This window comes from Candoia aspera, chromosome 1 (genome assembly GCF_035149785.1).
Source record: "Candoia aspera isolate rCanAsp1 chromosome 1, rCanAsp1.hap2, whole genome shotgun sequence".
NCBI lineage: Eukaryota > Metazoa > Chordata > Lepidosauria > Squamata > Boidae > Candoia > Candoia aspera.
This window is the reverse complement of record NC_086153.1, coordinates 177,619,812-177,636,621: the sequence shown is the minus strand read 5'-3', so window position 1 is coordinate 177,636,621 and position 16,810 is coordinate 177,619,812. Positions and strand designations below refer to the sequence as shown.

Genomic DNA, 16,810 nt, shown 5'->3' with positions numbered 1-16,810 from the left:
CTTATAAATTAATACTTTGAATACTTCACTATATTTAACCAAATGACCCACTTTACTCCCTTTGTATAGCATCTGAAAGAAGAACCTGATGAAAACACCCAGATATGATCAAGAAATGCCACTGGAGCCAGAGGGAGTAGGGGGAGAAGCAAGCCATGGGTAAAACAGATATAAAGCCAAACAAAGGCTTAGTAATTCACGACTTAACCGTGTCCAAACACCTGCAATTACTTCCAATTCCTTTCCTCATTCTGATTTAGTAGCACTGCGTCCAAGTTAGGAAAGGCAGTACATTAGACATATGCCATCATATCTAAGCCAACCCGAATAGTACATCCCCTGTACTAATCACTTTCCCTTATCTCACTTGTTCTAGGCTGAGCTGTAGCTTAATTATCTCTCTTTTCTCACATCTTTGTTCTAAAACATGTGGTTGTCTCTACAGAATTCAGCTAGATTATATTTGAGGAAGGAAGGAAAAAAAATAGGAAGGACCCTTCTGGTACACAGAAATGGGTAAATTCAGCCCCAGTTTGAAGATAAACTTCTTTCAGTTCTTCAGCAGCCATCAGGCATAATCAACTTCAGAATCTGGTGTACAACTTCATTGTATTTTGATTAGGCCTAAGAATGCATAGGAATAATCAATATACAGTAACTGTATATGAAAAAGGATTTGTTCTTTTCAAAATGTACCAGCTCAATGAAACTTCTCTGTACTTGTCTAGGAAGCATGAAATCCTCTGCCTTTTAAATAAATCAATCAATAAATCAATCAATCAAAATGTCTCAGCATGAGAAAGGTACCCAAGGTACTTAAATCTCCCTTAATATTTGCAAAAGTTGTTCATTAATTTTCATTTTAAAAATCTTAAATAATTCTAAAGACATCAAATTAACTGCAGCTTTGACCACTATGCACTTTTTTTTGCCTTAGGACCTGAACCATCAATCTAGTACATGAATAGTTCCATAATATTACCAGGCTAGCTGCATAAAACACCTTCATTCAGTAATTTATATTTATTGTTCTCTTCATATGACCTGAGCTAAAAGGATTTTACATTATAAAAGCAGTTATATTGTGAAAATTGTTTTTTAACTCAGTAAACCATAAGCTTTTATGTGTCTTCTTAGAAACTGAGGAACATTAGATTATTCAGTTGCATTCAACAGTGTTCTTCTGTCGGCAGAATAAGCGCTCTTGGCAGATGTACTTCCTCCTTTTTTCTACAGCCCCTCAATTTTCTTCTCCATAGTTGGTGAATCCCCTTTGGTAGACCAGAGGGCATATGGAGTGCAGAACGGAGAAAGAAAAAGTTAACTGTCATTACCAAAGCAGTAAAATGTTTACATAACATTAAATTTAACCCAATCCACTGATATTCCATATAACACTGGATTTAACTAACATGCCATAGACTCTACACACATACATATTTCTTCCATGAAAGATTACTTCCTGTGATGTTTATAATTATCTCAAGTATGAGAGACAACATATCTATCAATATTAAATAACATGCTATCCACTCAGGGTATTTCTGTGGACTTCCCTTTGTTACGTGGTTGACCACTGTAGAAAACTGAGTTGATAGGCCTTTGCTCATATACAGGTATGCCACTTCTTATAAGCGTAGGCATTCATTTAAATCTCCCTATATTTCATGTTCATTACAACTTTGAGAAGTACTATTTTTATTCACTGACCTAATCTGCTTAGATTTTAAAGCCTTCCATTAGGGAAAAAGCCACTATATACTTGTACTGTGATGGGTTTTTACCCATCGCTTTATAAAGAAATAGAAAAGGAACATATTACATAAGTTCATTCTCAAATAAGTGCACAATACTGTATGCTTAAAATTTGGAAGGGACATTATTGTATCCCTAATTATTGTTTACTTAGATAATGTGTGCATTAATAGAATAATTACATTAATAAATGATTACTTCTATTAATGCCCACATTATCTTCTTTTACTACCATTCTGGGGCCTTTTTTTTCAACTGAAATCTCTTCCAGAGAGTTCTCATTCTTAAACAGAGTAGTAGCAATGGCATACTACAGTCTATTGGGAATTTTTGAGGGTCTACTCAAATAGCTGTTTTCAGACATAAATTGTTCAGTAGGAGGAGGTAAATTATACAATATGGTTGTATGAATTAATCCATATAGCTGGGAAAGATCTACAGTATTTTATGTATTAGAGTCTTGTTACTCTTCTGTTCATGTAGTTGAGGGCATATTTCCTAACTTCCATCTACAGATGTACAAAATTTCAGGTTATTCCCCAGAGTTCCTCACATAGCACAGCCAAATTTTCAGGGGGGTTAGGAATCTACAGAGACAAAGTTGAGGTAAGGAAGTCCATTCCATTAATGTGAATATTTCAGTCATTAAAGGAAAGTTGAGAATCAAACAAACCAGGAATACATTTTAGGAACTCAGTGTAGTTTTGTGTTCATTTCTATGAAGTGACATACCATAAATGGCTCCAACTGCAAAGAACAAAGAAAAGAAACCAAAACTATACAGACAATAGGAAGTGTCTCAGTTCAGCATAAACCTGAATACTTCACTCTACTTTAACATCTGAAAAACAGCAATTCCTAAAACCTTGTCCACATCTGTGATTGCAAGTAACATATTTTCTACTATAAATAAAATTTTAGTTAACAAGATGAGGTAAAGTAAACCTACTTCAGTTTCTCTGCATTTTCTCAAAGTCTAAAAATTGGTAATGTGACAGGTCCATCTCATTTTTCTTAGTGATGTTTTTATTATTCTTTCACTCAATTAAAGCAGAAATGGATATTGCATCTTCTGACTGTATAATTGTTATTGTAATCTGTTTTCTATCACTGCTTGGGAAATTGGTCCAAAACAACATAAACTATCCACAGCCTCAAAATACAAGCCATTTTCTTTTACTACAATACTTAAGGAGACATCTATCATGGTAGTCAGCGCATATGCAAGGATTACAGCAAAAAAGTTATTTGTTAGTTGGGAAAATACATTATGAAAGACACCTTTTACTGCATAGTAATGCCTAACCCGTAAATGAAAATTCTATTCCTTTAGCAAGTACCATATAAAATATCAAATCTAAGAAATACGCCTATTAAGTTGTGACATAAAATGAAAATTTTACATAGGTTATTCAAAGGGCATGCTACATTATTGGTCAAACTCCACCAGCAATTATTTCTAAGGATCTAAATACAAAAGCCTAATCTAAATATGTTTATACTGACTAGATTCCGACCTAGGAGCTATTGTCAAATATTTAGGCAGTGTACTTTAGGACCAAAGTCTACATTAATGCCACTAAATACTAGGCCCACAGCTAGGATGTTATTTTGTTGTGTCATATTAATCAACTAATCATAAAACTCTCAAATATCTACTGTATTCTGAAGAAAGTAAAATTCCAGAAATTTATTCAGAGCTAAATATGCATAAGATTGCTACCTAAGCTAGACAACCTTTACATATAAACCTCAAGCCCAGCTTTGCTACATATAATGAAAAGCAGTTAATAATGAAATGACTGATAATAAGCTTTATTAGTGCATACTGTATAAAGTCTTGTTGTTGTTTTTTAATCTCACTATGTAGTTAAAATGAAGAGCACATGCCACGGTATAATTTTGCACTAGAATCTTTTTTAGAATTGAAATATTCCATTGTGGCAAAACACGATCTATTTCCATTGATTCACTGATAAAGACTTCAAGTATACAGACTTTGGCTATGATCCTAAGCAAATATATTTGGAATCAAGTTTCTTTTCATAGTAACTAACACAGAATTACCCAAATTATATTCCATTATTAGTGTGCACAAATGTGGATGCTAAGAGAACCACTTCACAAAATATTATTTGTTGCCCATGCAAGTAGTTTAGACTGTACATGGATATACTTTCATATCAATGAATATATAAATAGGACAGCAAAAAATATAAAACTAATTCTAAATGGAATAACTATAAGCAGCAAATAAAAAAGCTAGGGAAGATGCCAGAAAATGTTATACTGGTTGTATGAAAAAATGGCTGACATTCTACCTGCCATACACAATGAATGCTAAAGAAAGAATCATAAATTAAGACATGGATCCCCAAGCATTTTAAGCAGCTAACCTATTTTTGAAAATATGTTGTGGGTGCTCTCACAAAATGGCTACAGGGGTTGTCCATTCACAAAATGGTGCCACTGAGGATATAGTGAGTTTCAAAATAGTTATTTAGCAGAAAGCTATCTGCTATTCCCTCCAACAGGATACAGCCTATTGTAGCTATTTAGTTTGGGTCTTTTTCAGGGCAGATGGGTATACTTCCAAAGTACTTGGCTGTAGCTGATCATTAATTTTAAAAAAAACTCAGGTGAGCTAGCAAGCTTGGTGAGCACCATTTGCAGGCATATTGGCAATATTAAGATATAAGGCACATTGTTGTTTTAAAGTTCTTTTGTATGTTTACCCTTTACGTTATCCTGTGCTCAGATACAGAAATTATTAGATGGAGATTATAGTTTTATTACAAGGAACCAGTATGGATATATTAGATCATGTTCTAATGAAAGCACAAACTGTTACCGACAAAGCATACAAATAAGCAAGACATGGAACAGTAGTTGTGTCTGTTCATCAAATGATGGAAACCACTAGTAGATCGATTTCTCTCTTTCCTTTGCACACTCTACTTCATAGAGTTGGGGAATTGTCTGCAGTAAATTTGAAGGTAAATGGCAATGGAAGAGGAACAAGAAAGAGGCAAATTCCCATGGCATGAACAAAAGCCTTACACACTGAACATGGCCCCGGTTGTTAGCAAATAAACGTCCATTCAAAACTGTTAATTTCTAATAATACAGCATGCTTCAATCATTTTGAGCTAAAAACCATGGCTTAATTCCATTTTTACTGAGACATACAAACAATGCTTCCTGATCACACAGCAGCACTGAAAGGTCTATGTTTACTGCGTTTTTCTGTGAACTCTACAGCATTCAAAACGGCTACATGCATTTGTTTCATAGTATATTCACTTTCAATGTGTCCTGTACGATGACTGGACTAATCAAAACTATCTGCATCATATTTTTATCAGGAATATATTGTTTAAAAATACATATACAAAGGAAACATAAAGCAGCTTCATGATTTACAGGCTCATTATCAAAAGCATGTAGTCACTTGTGAAATAACTTTTACATGTTATCTTTATTTTTCACAGTGTACAGATTTTCACTGACATCTTTACATTTTTGTGAGATAATCTCTGTTAAATGTCTACTATTCTTCCATTTGCTTATGAGCAGTTATGGAACTTAAACTTAAAAAAAAAAGACTACAGAATAGAAAATATTTAGGAAATAATTTCTAAAGTACAAAAAGTAGAATATCTTTTATTTAACTGATTTATAGGGAAACTCAGGATTGTGACATTTTCAAAATAATCACATAGAAAAACAGATATAAATTTTGTTGAAATCCAAGGTATTAAATATAGTACGAAATATTCAAATCCCAGAAATTTAAGCCTATCTAATTTACTTTAAATTATACTAAGTACATATCCACTTTATGTTTTTCAGTTTTTCAGAATTCATCCTGGAACTCAAGTTATGAGCAAAAATATCAGTCATATATATAAAAACTGATAAAGAGCTTAAGCTAGACTTTTCATAACGTAAGCATTTCAAAATACTCAAATACACTGAAAAATGCTAGCACTACTTTTTCAGTTGTGCAGAAAATGTATAGATATCATTAGGTAATAATTACACATTAGTTATCTAGATTACTTAGATTTGCAGAAATCAAGTTTCCCAGAAGTTTGCATGTATTTTATTAATTTTAAGTATTAGAAAATGCAGCATACCAAAAGGATACACATACTTCTATATTTATGCATTTAATACAGAAAATGCAGTTTTTAAAAACTATTGTAAAAATAGCACTTCTTTCAAATTTAATTAAATTTACTTTCAAATTATGCATTTTTCTCCCCAATTTTTTATAATTGTATTGTTAAAAAAAACATGCATTATTAATATAGTGAAAGTGAAGAAACATCTCCCCTCCCCCAAAAAATCATTAGTAGTAATCTTTTGGGGAAAAAAAATATTCTTCTAGAAATCATGCATACCACTGATCTATTTTCATGTTTTTTAAGTAGTTCCAAACAACTGAAGTTCATTCTTTTATATATACAAGCTAAATATTTAACACTCTGATGAATGCTTAACTTAAATATGGTGGGAAAATTCAGCATGGCAAAAATAATATATTTCCCTGAAATCATCAGCTTCTCAACTGTTTGTCAGTTGTGGCTTTAGCTCTTAAAACAGAGTTTCACTTATAGAATGTCTTCATATGAAAGTGCATCTGTTTCTGTGGAGTTTATACAGTAGGAACCAATTAACATAAGATTGATTCATCATTATCTCAGAAGGGAAAAAAAAGACACTTTTAAAACAGACACGATGGTTCAAAGTCAATATTCCCCAGATAGATATTGCTTTCAATTCTTCTTTCACTCAAATATACATACAAGAGTCATACAAGAAAGCTAGTACAGCACCTTCAGACAACACACTTAGTTTTAATAGCAGAAGATGATGTTTAATATACAGAAGTGCTACTAAACAGTTACCAGCCTTTCCCCCAGCAAATAACTCCATCAATTTTAAGACAGCTAATATAATTTTACATGTAATTACGTGATACTGAACTACATTGAATGAACTACCTATTCGCATATAACAGCAAAATTTTCCAAGTGTTCACTTCTTCTAAAAAATGTATTACTAATTATGATGATGCATTATTTAATGGTTTCTTACTTATCTATTACACTGCAATTAGGAAAAGTTCTTTCTTATTCTTTTTCATTTGTTTTTCAAATGATCCCATTTTCTATCTTTAGCTTGTTTTGGAAATAATAAAATAATTCATTATTAACTCTGGATATATTTTATTTTATTTTGCCATTATCATGATACTTCCCTATCTCTGAACTTCTCCGTATAAACAAACAAGACTGACAAAATAATACAATTTCTAAGGCTTTTTCCCTCCTCTTAACTTTCAGCTTACATTATTTCAATTTCAGCACAAGTAATTTGCACTACTGAAACATATGTCTTGCATTGACACTAAGAAGCGAATATATCCACATTTACTCAAGTTAAATATTACATTAGACATACTTTATATGATATAAAGAAGTGCATGTATGACATACATCTGCATAACAGGTTTTCACCAAATAAACTCTCAAAGCCATTTTTTAAAAAAGCATTTGCTTTAAATGTATGTCTTTCTGCAAGATTGAAGGACAAAGTTTTCACCTGTAACAAGTACTTCTTAAAGTCCTAACTGCATGTACTTCACTAGGAAATGAATCAGTACAACCTACTAACCAAGTACTCAAGTGCAAGAAGAGGGACTGAACAGAAACAAAGGAGTATGTTAAGTCTCAAGGCAAATCTAATTATTTTAATGGAACTTACTTCCAAGTACATACACCTAGAACGTATTTTCCCTTCTTCACAGTTTAAAAGAACCCTACCAAATACGCTCATTTTCCAATGAAATTATTAACATTAGAACTCATGCTAGAAAGACAGACAGACTCCTCCGAATCTGACACAGACTAGTATCACAAGAGAAGTTTAAATACTCTCTAACTATAATCTCCTAAGTATACTTTTTCCCAAGGAAGTTACTGTTTCTAAGCAAGTGCTTACATTCTGTTTGAAACTACCAGAATGCATTCCCCCATCCCCTTTTAGAGTCAAAGCCGGGTTCCTTCTTTTCCCCAGTATACGGACTTCGTTATTAACACGCCTAATGGCATCACACATTCTCCATTTAACAAGTTATTTTTGTGTCTTTTAAGCAAATGCACAAATGGCATTACAGCTCACGCTGATGTCTGAAATCCATCAAAGGTTTGACTTCATGTAAAATATTTCAAAAGATGTGTTCCAAAATTATGCAAAACACCAACCCTAGGTTCCTTGTTTGATTATACAGGATGATCATTCTGGATATCGAACTGCATAATTTTGAAACCAAAAGACCAAATTCTGAAAGCCACAAAAGAGCTATATTCTTATGAGAAGACAAAATATGACAAGATAGTTGACTCCAAAAGCATATATCAATGTTCAATTAAGTTATAAACACTGATTTTTTAAAATATTCAGTTTCTAACTCACTTAACAGATTATTATTCCCCAAATTTTTGAAGATAATTTTGTCTTCTAGCACTGTAAAAATAAACATGTTTTACAATATTTTAAACTGATATGTTTAAAAGCACTATCCAATTCAGGATAATATAAACCACATATATTCCAAAATCAAGTAGTAATAAAAATCTGTCACAATGGCTAAAACTAGATTACTTTACCATCAAGCTATACAGTACTTAATTGTTACAGAAAAAACACAATATATCACTAACACAGTAGAAAAAACGAAAGATTCATCACCACAGTATTACTCTCCACTCAGTTGCAAAACAAACCTTATTTGCGAGAAAAGTATGTTAACAATTGTCATCAACATTCCTCCATTAACTCATTAGATCACACTGACTATTATGGATTCTATCTAAATGCTTCAGCAAAACGTTAGCTGTGATTTTCCCCTCATGACCCTTGTAACAGTAATAAAAGAACATAATAAAGCCTCCTATGCCCAGTTCTATTAGATATAGCATTAATCTTTGTAATATAAGCATTTTAACAATAGCATGCTAGGCCTTAAAGCAAAAACTGGAATCCTACTTGGAGCAATGCAACACTGAATTCAATATTAAGTAAACTGTTAAGCTTGAGGTCCAGATCTGAGGTTTAAGGCTGCAACCTAATACACATATACTTCAGAGTAAATCTAATTGAAATCAATGGGATACATTTTTCAATCATATATTAGATTGGGCCACTAGCCATTTTATTAAAAATTGAAAACAGAGCTTCATATTTTCCTGTTACGCCAGCTTGAGAAATATACCTACATTGAATAGAAACAGGCTGAGTTCCAGCCTAGACATCCTTAGAGAAGAACCACTAAAAAAAATGGGATTTAAGTTAGTCATGATAAACTCACTGATTTCAGTGGACTGATTTCAATAAGTATCAATGCAAACGGATCTGACCTTCAGTAGTTTATTATCTGTATTAAAAGCAGCATATCTGTCTGAACATGTGAACTGTATAATGTACTAAACTTTGAAATATATTGAGAAACTATACAAGTGCTATTACTTTTCATTCAAATATCCACCCACTAGGTATCTGTTTAAGCAAAACCTATACTTTCTGAATCAGTCTAAAACAAATATACGATACCTGATAGTATGTGCGTTTCAGCCTTAAAATGCCACTGAGGAAATGAACTGGATGGATCAAATATGACAACATATTCTGTTTGTTAGATCTGATGTTGGCATTTTATATACTTAAGTTGGTTTCATAAAGAACAAAGTAGGAGACTTAGTTTTAGAACATCTTAGCCATTTTTACAGACCTCATTTCTAAACTAGTGAGATGAGGATCACAGTCTTATTAAGCTCTTTAAACACTAATAAAGATAAATGTACGCAAAAACTGACGAGTCATGAACAGATAATTTTACTCAGGATCTTTAGAAATCTGAGTTTCCTGGCCATTAATCGTCCTTTTTTTCCCCCAAAAAAATCCTTATGGAGCAAATTACTAACTGAGAGGGGACGCCAATTCTAGTAAGTGAATGTTACCCAGCAGGGATATAAAGCTGTCAACACCACAGAGCTCTTGCTTGCTTTAACCTCTCTCCCAGGCGTCATATGTGTTTTAAAGAGATATTTGCTTTTTTCTCCCACAGACTCACTATAAATCCTGCCAATCATGAACATATCACAGCATTTCTGTTTTATTACATAGATGGTTAAAACAGAGCATCTAGGAATTGCAGGAAGTGCTAGAATACCAGAAGAAGGGGGAAGGAGGAAGAAAAGCAGCAGCTAATCTTGACTAGTTCTGCTGAAATTAATATTGTAAAGAACAAGAAGCATTAAGTCACGAACATATAATATGCCATTAGCAACAAAAGTCTTCTATAACTTTTCTCATGCACCTCAAAATAAAAATTTAAAGAAGTATATCCCATGTTTTATTTAGAGATGCATATCAGAGACAATACTCAGCTTAACGTAACTGTTATAATTGGTAATATGTTAGGTCTGTGCAAATAATAATCAGAGGGATAGAGAGGAGAATGTGTGTTAAAATCATATGGGAAGTATCAATAGGCTTTATTGTTTGCCCCAGCAAAAATATGATAATCACAGTTTAGTGATTTAAAAAAAAAACTACAGTACTTTTTAAAGAACTTGTAACTTTAAATTATGTATTATATTTATAACTAATTCATTATGCTTGGACAACCTCTGGAGATCTTATTATTTTACATAACAAATATTCCTTCAGTGTAACTAGATCCCTAGTTTATACCTTTCTACAAACCAAGTATCAGTTAATTATAACAGAAAGGGAAACTATTTTCAAATCTATAAAATTCAGACCTGTATATTGTAATTAAAAGGGTTTATCTATTCTATATAAATGCACCATTTGAAGGAAGGTAAGCTTCTTCTGTAACTTATGCTTAAATCTATGAACAAATTTCTTGATCTTTCTTACAAAATAAACTTTTGGAGCACAATAGCAATAAACATTTTATAAGATAGAAACTTTTACAGGAGGTAAAATAAAATTTGCATCAATTTTAACTAGGCACCCACTTCCTAAGATGGTCTGATTTAACTATTTTAATATTTAATTGTCGTAGAATTCAGTATAACAGAAATATGAACTATTTTTTAGAAATTCTTAATATCTTCCATTCAATTGGTAAGCAGGTGCTACAGTTACAAGAACCTGCATGAAACAGAAAGTTAATGCCATAATACAGTTTGTTAATTTAAGCCAATTAGCATTGCATGAAAAGATAATCTCTTAGAAGATGACTTCACAAAAAAACCTGAATAAAATCCTGTCTCTTGTCATACTGATGTCAGTACAATTTACTGATAATTTTTTTTGTGGCAAAGCACGGTAGTGCTAGGGCAACCTTTGCAAACCCCTCCAAAATTAAAAAATAAAAAATAAAAAAAACTCTCATCCCACAATGTATTTTAGCAGATCACGAGAAAACAATGGTGCAAACTTACAAAGACTTCCCAAAAAGAAATGTTCTTAACCTGTCCCAAACTCCTCCATAGCTCATTGTGAAACAGTTGCAAAAGGTGTAGCAAGCAACAAAGCAATAACTATCTGTTACTACTTTCAGAAGTGTTGAGCTAACTTATTTAATTATATATTTTGTCCTTATCTCTAAGATTACAATGATAAGAATGCTAAGAAAAAATATACATTCATCAAACGCTCTCAAGCCACTCACCATTTTTTTTAATCCAGTACAAAGAAAATGTGAGTTATCTAAGAATATATAAATAACTAAAATGGAGGACAGGGGAGACAGAATGAGAGACAGAGAAAGGAAACCTCAAGATACAACTTTCCAATAATCTTTAGCAATTACTAATCTCCACTGAACAGGGAAAGCTAAGAATTCACACAAAATGGTTGAACTGTTAAAAAGAGTGCAATAATGCCATGCTGCATTTTTCTTATCAAAGAACCCAATATTTGTAAAGACATGAGTTTTTTAATGAACTGCTTACACAGTAAAAATGCTGCCAATATGCTGCCAATATGCTTTATATTTAAGAGAACTGTGAATTTGCCATTATTATCTCCTCCTACTTTAGAAACCTCGCAGAAAGATCAGATCCTGTTATAACATTCACCTCCAAACAAAAAGTGATTGAAGTGAAAGATGCAGGAGCTATGGCATTCAGAAATGACATCTTTAAAGTAACTGCATGTTAGGGATTTTAACAGTTATTGAAATGGCATCATTTAAAACTGTAAAACTATGTAGAATACATGAGCTATCTGTAATTATAATATCCAAATGCTATATCATTGTTAAAAGAGATATATAGTTCTCCACAAAAGCAAAATAAACTTAGTTTTGCCTCCAAAAGTAATGAGTTGGCTTATACATTTATTTGGCATTATATTTTACTGAGTGATACCAAACTATTACTTCTAAGTGCATCAGGATCACAGGTTTAGAAGGCCAGCTGAACTCCTAAGCTGGATCTCACAAATCTCAGTTGAATTAAACTAGTAACAGATAAAGAAACAATACACCAATTTCCTCTGAGTTTTTGTGACAAGTAATTCACAAGATAAAGGCTTACATTATTTATCCTCTGTACTCTTAATTAGTAAAATTTGCACACTATTTTGTGATCTTAAGTTGGCCTAAGAGACTGTCCTAAAATGGATTTTGAAATTACCTCTTTTCCATATTTTTAAAGAATGACTTAAAAAGCTTCTAAGAGAGAATAAAATACAATGAAAATTGTTAAATGTGTAGAAAGCATTTAACAAAAATACAGAATTATTGGGACTAAATTAAGTGCCCCTTTTAATGCAGCTTATTTAGTGGAAACCACTTCAGCATAGATATATATAAAACTAAACACAGACGAAATTATTTGACATTGGTCCAGATATAGCTATATAACTATTTAAAAGATAATGACAACTACCCTTAAATAAAAGAAAATCCAAAGCCTTTTTATGTGTTCTATTCAGAGTAAGATGAAGTATTTAACAACTTCAAGCATTCCAGGAAAAAGGAGGCGCTCTTTACTGTGGCATATAGGAGTTAACTCCAGATATAGAATGGCAAAGTGCCCAAAATATGCCACTTTCTACATAAGCCACTTTATTTAACCATAATGAGCCTACTGGTCACTGATGAGAGACACCAGTTAACGTGGGGCATTGACTGTCTGCCACTGACTTTCTTTCCGTAATCTTACACCAAGACGCTCAAGCTACACCATCCTGAACCCTGAGACCTTGTGCTATTATAACTCAGCCGCCAGACTGTTATGCATACATTAGTTCTGCTAGGTTTGTTACCTCCCACTGATTTGGTGACAGAACCATTGAGCCTCCCTCTGGCTCCCATAGGGCTGCCATTCTGTTCCAGCCTGGCCACCTTCACCGGGGGAGGACCTTTGACATCAGGGCTGCCGCTCCCTCTCTCTGGGCTATCCCTTAAGCAGGGACTCTCGCTTCTCCGGTCCATATTACCGTGAGTTGGAGACAACGTTCCCACAGGCAGGTCACAGTAAAATGAGCAAGGACCTAAAATGAGAAAGAGGGAGAAAGAAACAAACCAACAAGAAATACCACTTCAGAAGCATCCAGATCCAACGTGTTAGTTAGTTACATCTACATTTAACAAGGAGGTGCTTCAAGCAGAAATAACAGCAGCTGCAGAGCACAGAAGAGCTAACCAGAACATTCTGGTTTTGCACCTGATTTCTTAATATCTTCCTATGCTGCTTGGGGTGCCATCAGCTAACAAGTACCTACAGTACACAGAATCGTTCACCAAAGTTGCTTGTTCGTTTAACTTTGGCTTTATAAACGTCGCTATTATCAGAGCTATTTCCCTGCTCCAATTTCTCTCTTGGAGATAAAGAATGCAATTTACAAAAGCTATGGCCGGCAAACAAACGTCTTAACAGAGCCTAAGCTTTCAAACAGCTAATGCATTCCAAATAATGCATGAACCAATAATATCGTCCGGTTACATAGCTAAAAATGCATTTCAAGATTGGTCCTGCGCTGGATAAACTATGAAGAAATAAGCAGCAAACCTACAGTACCAGCTAAGAGTATTTAAGAATGTAGTCCCACTTTCAAACTATTAAGCAAGCCTTTAAAAAGCAACATATATTTACTATCCTTTCCGTTTGTAAACGCTTGCTAAGTAATAAAGATGTTAAGCTAACCTTTGATTCTTCTGTTGATTTGCTTTTTGTTTTGCAAAGAAAAATTACAGGTTTGCTCAGAAGGGAAAAACATTTTTTCCTCCTCGAGTATTTCCCCCTGTATGGCTACAATCCTAGAGCCGATTTGGAAATTTGTGCTGAAATGCTATCTCAAGCAGATTGAGTTTTCAAGCTTGACTACACAACGTAGGGTGGGGGAGACAGCATAAGAGCGATTTACAGAGTTGCACAGAAACAAATAAAATGGAGTGTAACATACCACATTAAAAACTTCAACCTGAAGCTACTCGGTCATATCACAGTTATTACATTTCTATTAAGTCAATTGTTTTGTTTTAAGCAGGCGTTTTCAACCATCTTTCGGGACTACCGCGGCGAGTTCGGCTAAGCTTTTCAGTAGTACTTACTGCTTATACTCTGTCCGTAACTTGGCTGACTTGGGCTCTGTCCATGGATCAAAAGTAGAGAATCCAGGATGGAAAGTTTTCTTGGCTTCTCTTGCTACGTATTTTCTTCTTTGCCTTTTTCGTTTCTCCCCGCTACCCCACCCCACTGACGCCTTAAGTTGGGGGGGGCTATTATTTTTCCCCTTTTTTTTTTCGTTACCGGGTCAGGATGCCTGGTCGTCTTGCGCCTGAAATGGCTCGATGCTTTGAGGAAAGAGCTCTTCCCAAAAGGGCACCCGAGGTGGCAACTGGAAAGGAGAGGTGAGACTTCTGGGATCGGGAGGGAAGGAGGCGGGGGAGAAAGACAGGGGAGGGGGAGCCGGTTTCACCCCCTTCGGCAAAAAGGGGGGAGAGAAACAAGAGGGGGAGGGAGAAGCAAAGGGGTGGAGAGGCTGCTTCCGAAGGGGGACACTCTATCGGGCAGGCGGCAGCGGCAGCAGCCGGTGCTCTGACCTCCGCTAAGCCGCGAGCAGCGCCCGAGGTGTCACTTTCAATCTCTCCCTCTTCCAGCCAGCTTAAGCGGCGGCGGCGGCAGCAGCAACACGAGGGACTCGCCAGAGAGGAGACAAATGATTATTAGTTGCGTTGAGTCATCAGGCAAAGTGAGTCCTTGCTGGGGTTGTCCTTCTTTGCTTTGGGAATTTTGGGGGTGGTGGTGATGCCTTTTTTCCCCTCCTCCCTCCCTCTACCTCCTCCCGACTCTTGGAATCCAAAATAACAGCAGCTCCGCTTCCTCCCTTCTCTTTCCCTCCTACTTTTTTTTTCCCCACTTCCTCCTCCTCTCTTCCTAGTTCCCCAAAATAGGATCTGCGTTTATCTTACGGGATCACTGGGACAGGATAGAGCCCTTTCCAAAGCGGCCGGCAAGGATTTTAGAAATTGCTGCTGCTGCTGGGGCCAGCACCGCCGTTTGCACGCAGGCTAGAAAGACCGGGGGCGGGGGAGGAAAAAAAAAGAGGAAGCCGCCTGTCAGGGAATTAAAGCCCAATAAATATATAATAAATTGAAACACGCGGTTCACGCAAGCACCCGGGCAAACCAAAAAGGAGCAGGCGGGGGAGCTGGGAGGAGAAGCGAGGAGGCGGCATTGCGAAGGAAAGGGGCAGGATTAGCGGGAGGGGAGCTTGTGAAATTGGGGGCGGAGGGGAGGCGGCGAGCGAACCAGGCTGCAGCTGTAAAAGTGGAGCCGAGCAGCCACGCGGGAGGGCACTCGGGACACGAGGGCGGGAGGGCTGGAGCAGCGCCAGCCCCGTATCCATTCGGGGTGCTTCCTTCCCGTTAGTCTCTTCCTCGGAGTGGCCTGGCGGCGACGGAGCCTCAAAACAAACGCACATGGCCCTCCCCCGCAGCACAGGGAGGGGGCCGGTGCGCGAGTCCCGCGGGAAAGGCGGGTGGGGGGAGTCAGCCCTCCTTGACCGCATTTTATTTATTTTTTCTTCCTTCCCGAGGCGAAGGGGCGCTGGGTGGCCTCCCCCTCCTCTCTGGGCGGGGAACAGTCCGCGTGGGAGCAAAGCCGGTTCGTCCTGCGCGCGCTGCGGGAGCCGCCGGGTCGGGGAGTCGGCCGTGCCGGGGGCAGAAGGGTGAGTGGCCCCAACTAGTCCGGCCGCCGTCGGCGGCGGCGGCGCCGCTCCGTTAAGGCGTTCAGGAGCTGCCGGGGGTGGGGGGGTGGAGTGGAGACCAAGCGGTGAAGGAGCCCAGGCGAAGATGCCGCTGCGCCCCGCGCCTTAGCTGGAGGGCGGAGGGGGAGCGAAGACGCTACCCCTTCGGAGGAGTTAACGGACGCTGAGCGCGAGGCTCGAACCCCCACCTCGAGAGAGCGCTTTCTCCCCCCGGGATCCCGGGTAAGGCGTGGGGGGAATAACCGACCCCAGTCCGCCTCTCTCCTTCGCCGCCCCCGGCGACGGAGACCCTGAAGCCTCTCCTCAGCGTCGGCGGCAGCTCCGCGTTTAAGGTGGTGCAGCAGGAATCCTTTTCCCTCCGTCTGGCGGAGACGACTCGGCGAACTCCTCCTGCCCCTCCTCCTTTCGCCTCTCGCCTTCCTCGGCGTTGCAGTTGGGGAAGCCGCGCGCCCGCTCGCCCAAGCCGGAGAAGGACCTGCATTCCTGCCGCTCGGCGAAACTGTCGGCCCCCTTAAGAGTGCTCTATTTTACGGTGGCGCTAGAGGGTCAAAAAAAAAAATCCCCTCAGCCTGAATGGGTTTCGGGGTTTGTGCGGCTTGTTCATCGCGGCGCTGTTAGAACACATTTAAAGGTTTGTGAGGAGACGGATTCTTTCACTCCCTATTTGGAAGAGTAGCAGGACGAGGGAAACTGGTGTGAATCAGGACCGTTGAGGAGGTGGGGGCAATTCAGATATACCCTCGCTAAAGAAGGACGAAAAAAGTACTGTAAAGCCTGCCTGGAGTCAAACGTGACT

General features: G+C 37.2%; 1 protein-coding gene across 2 annotated transcripts in view; it reads right to left on the bottom strand.

The window, feature by feature from the left end:
• The window catches only part of SATB2 (SATB homeobox 2), a 132,016-nt gene extending 117,088 nt beyond the window's left edge, over nucleotides 1-14,928 (bottom strand). For both annotated transcript variants that reach the window (XM_063318026.1, XM_063318027.1), the window contains exons 1-2: nucleotides 14,357-14,928; nucleotides 13,069-13,296 (exon numbers count right to left, since the gene is read on the bottom strand). In XM_063318026.1, coding sequence (XP_063174096.1) covers nucleotides 13,069-13,237 — 169 coding nt within the window. In that variant the 5' untranslated portion in view covers nucleotides 13,238-13,296; nucleotides 14,357-14,928. The remainder of the gene's footprint in view (nucleotides 1-13,068; nucleotides 13,297-14,356) is intronic.
• Between the last annotated feature and the right edge of the window lie 1,882 nt (nucleotides 14,929-16,810).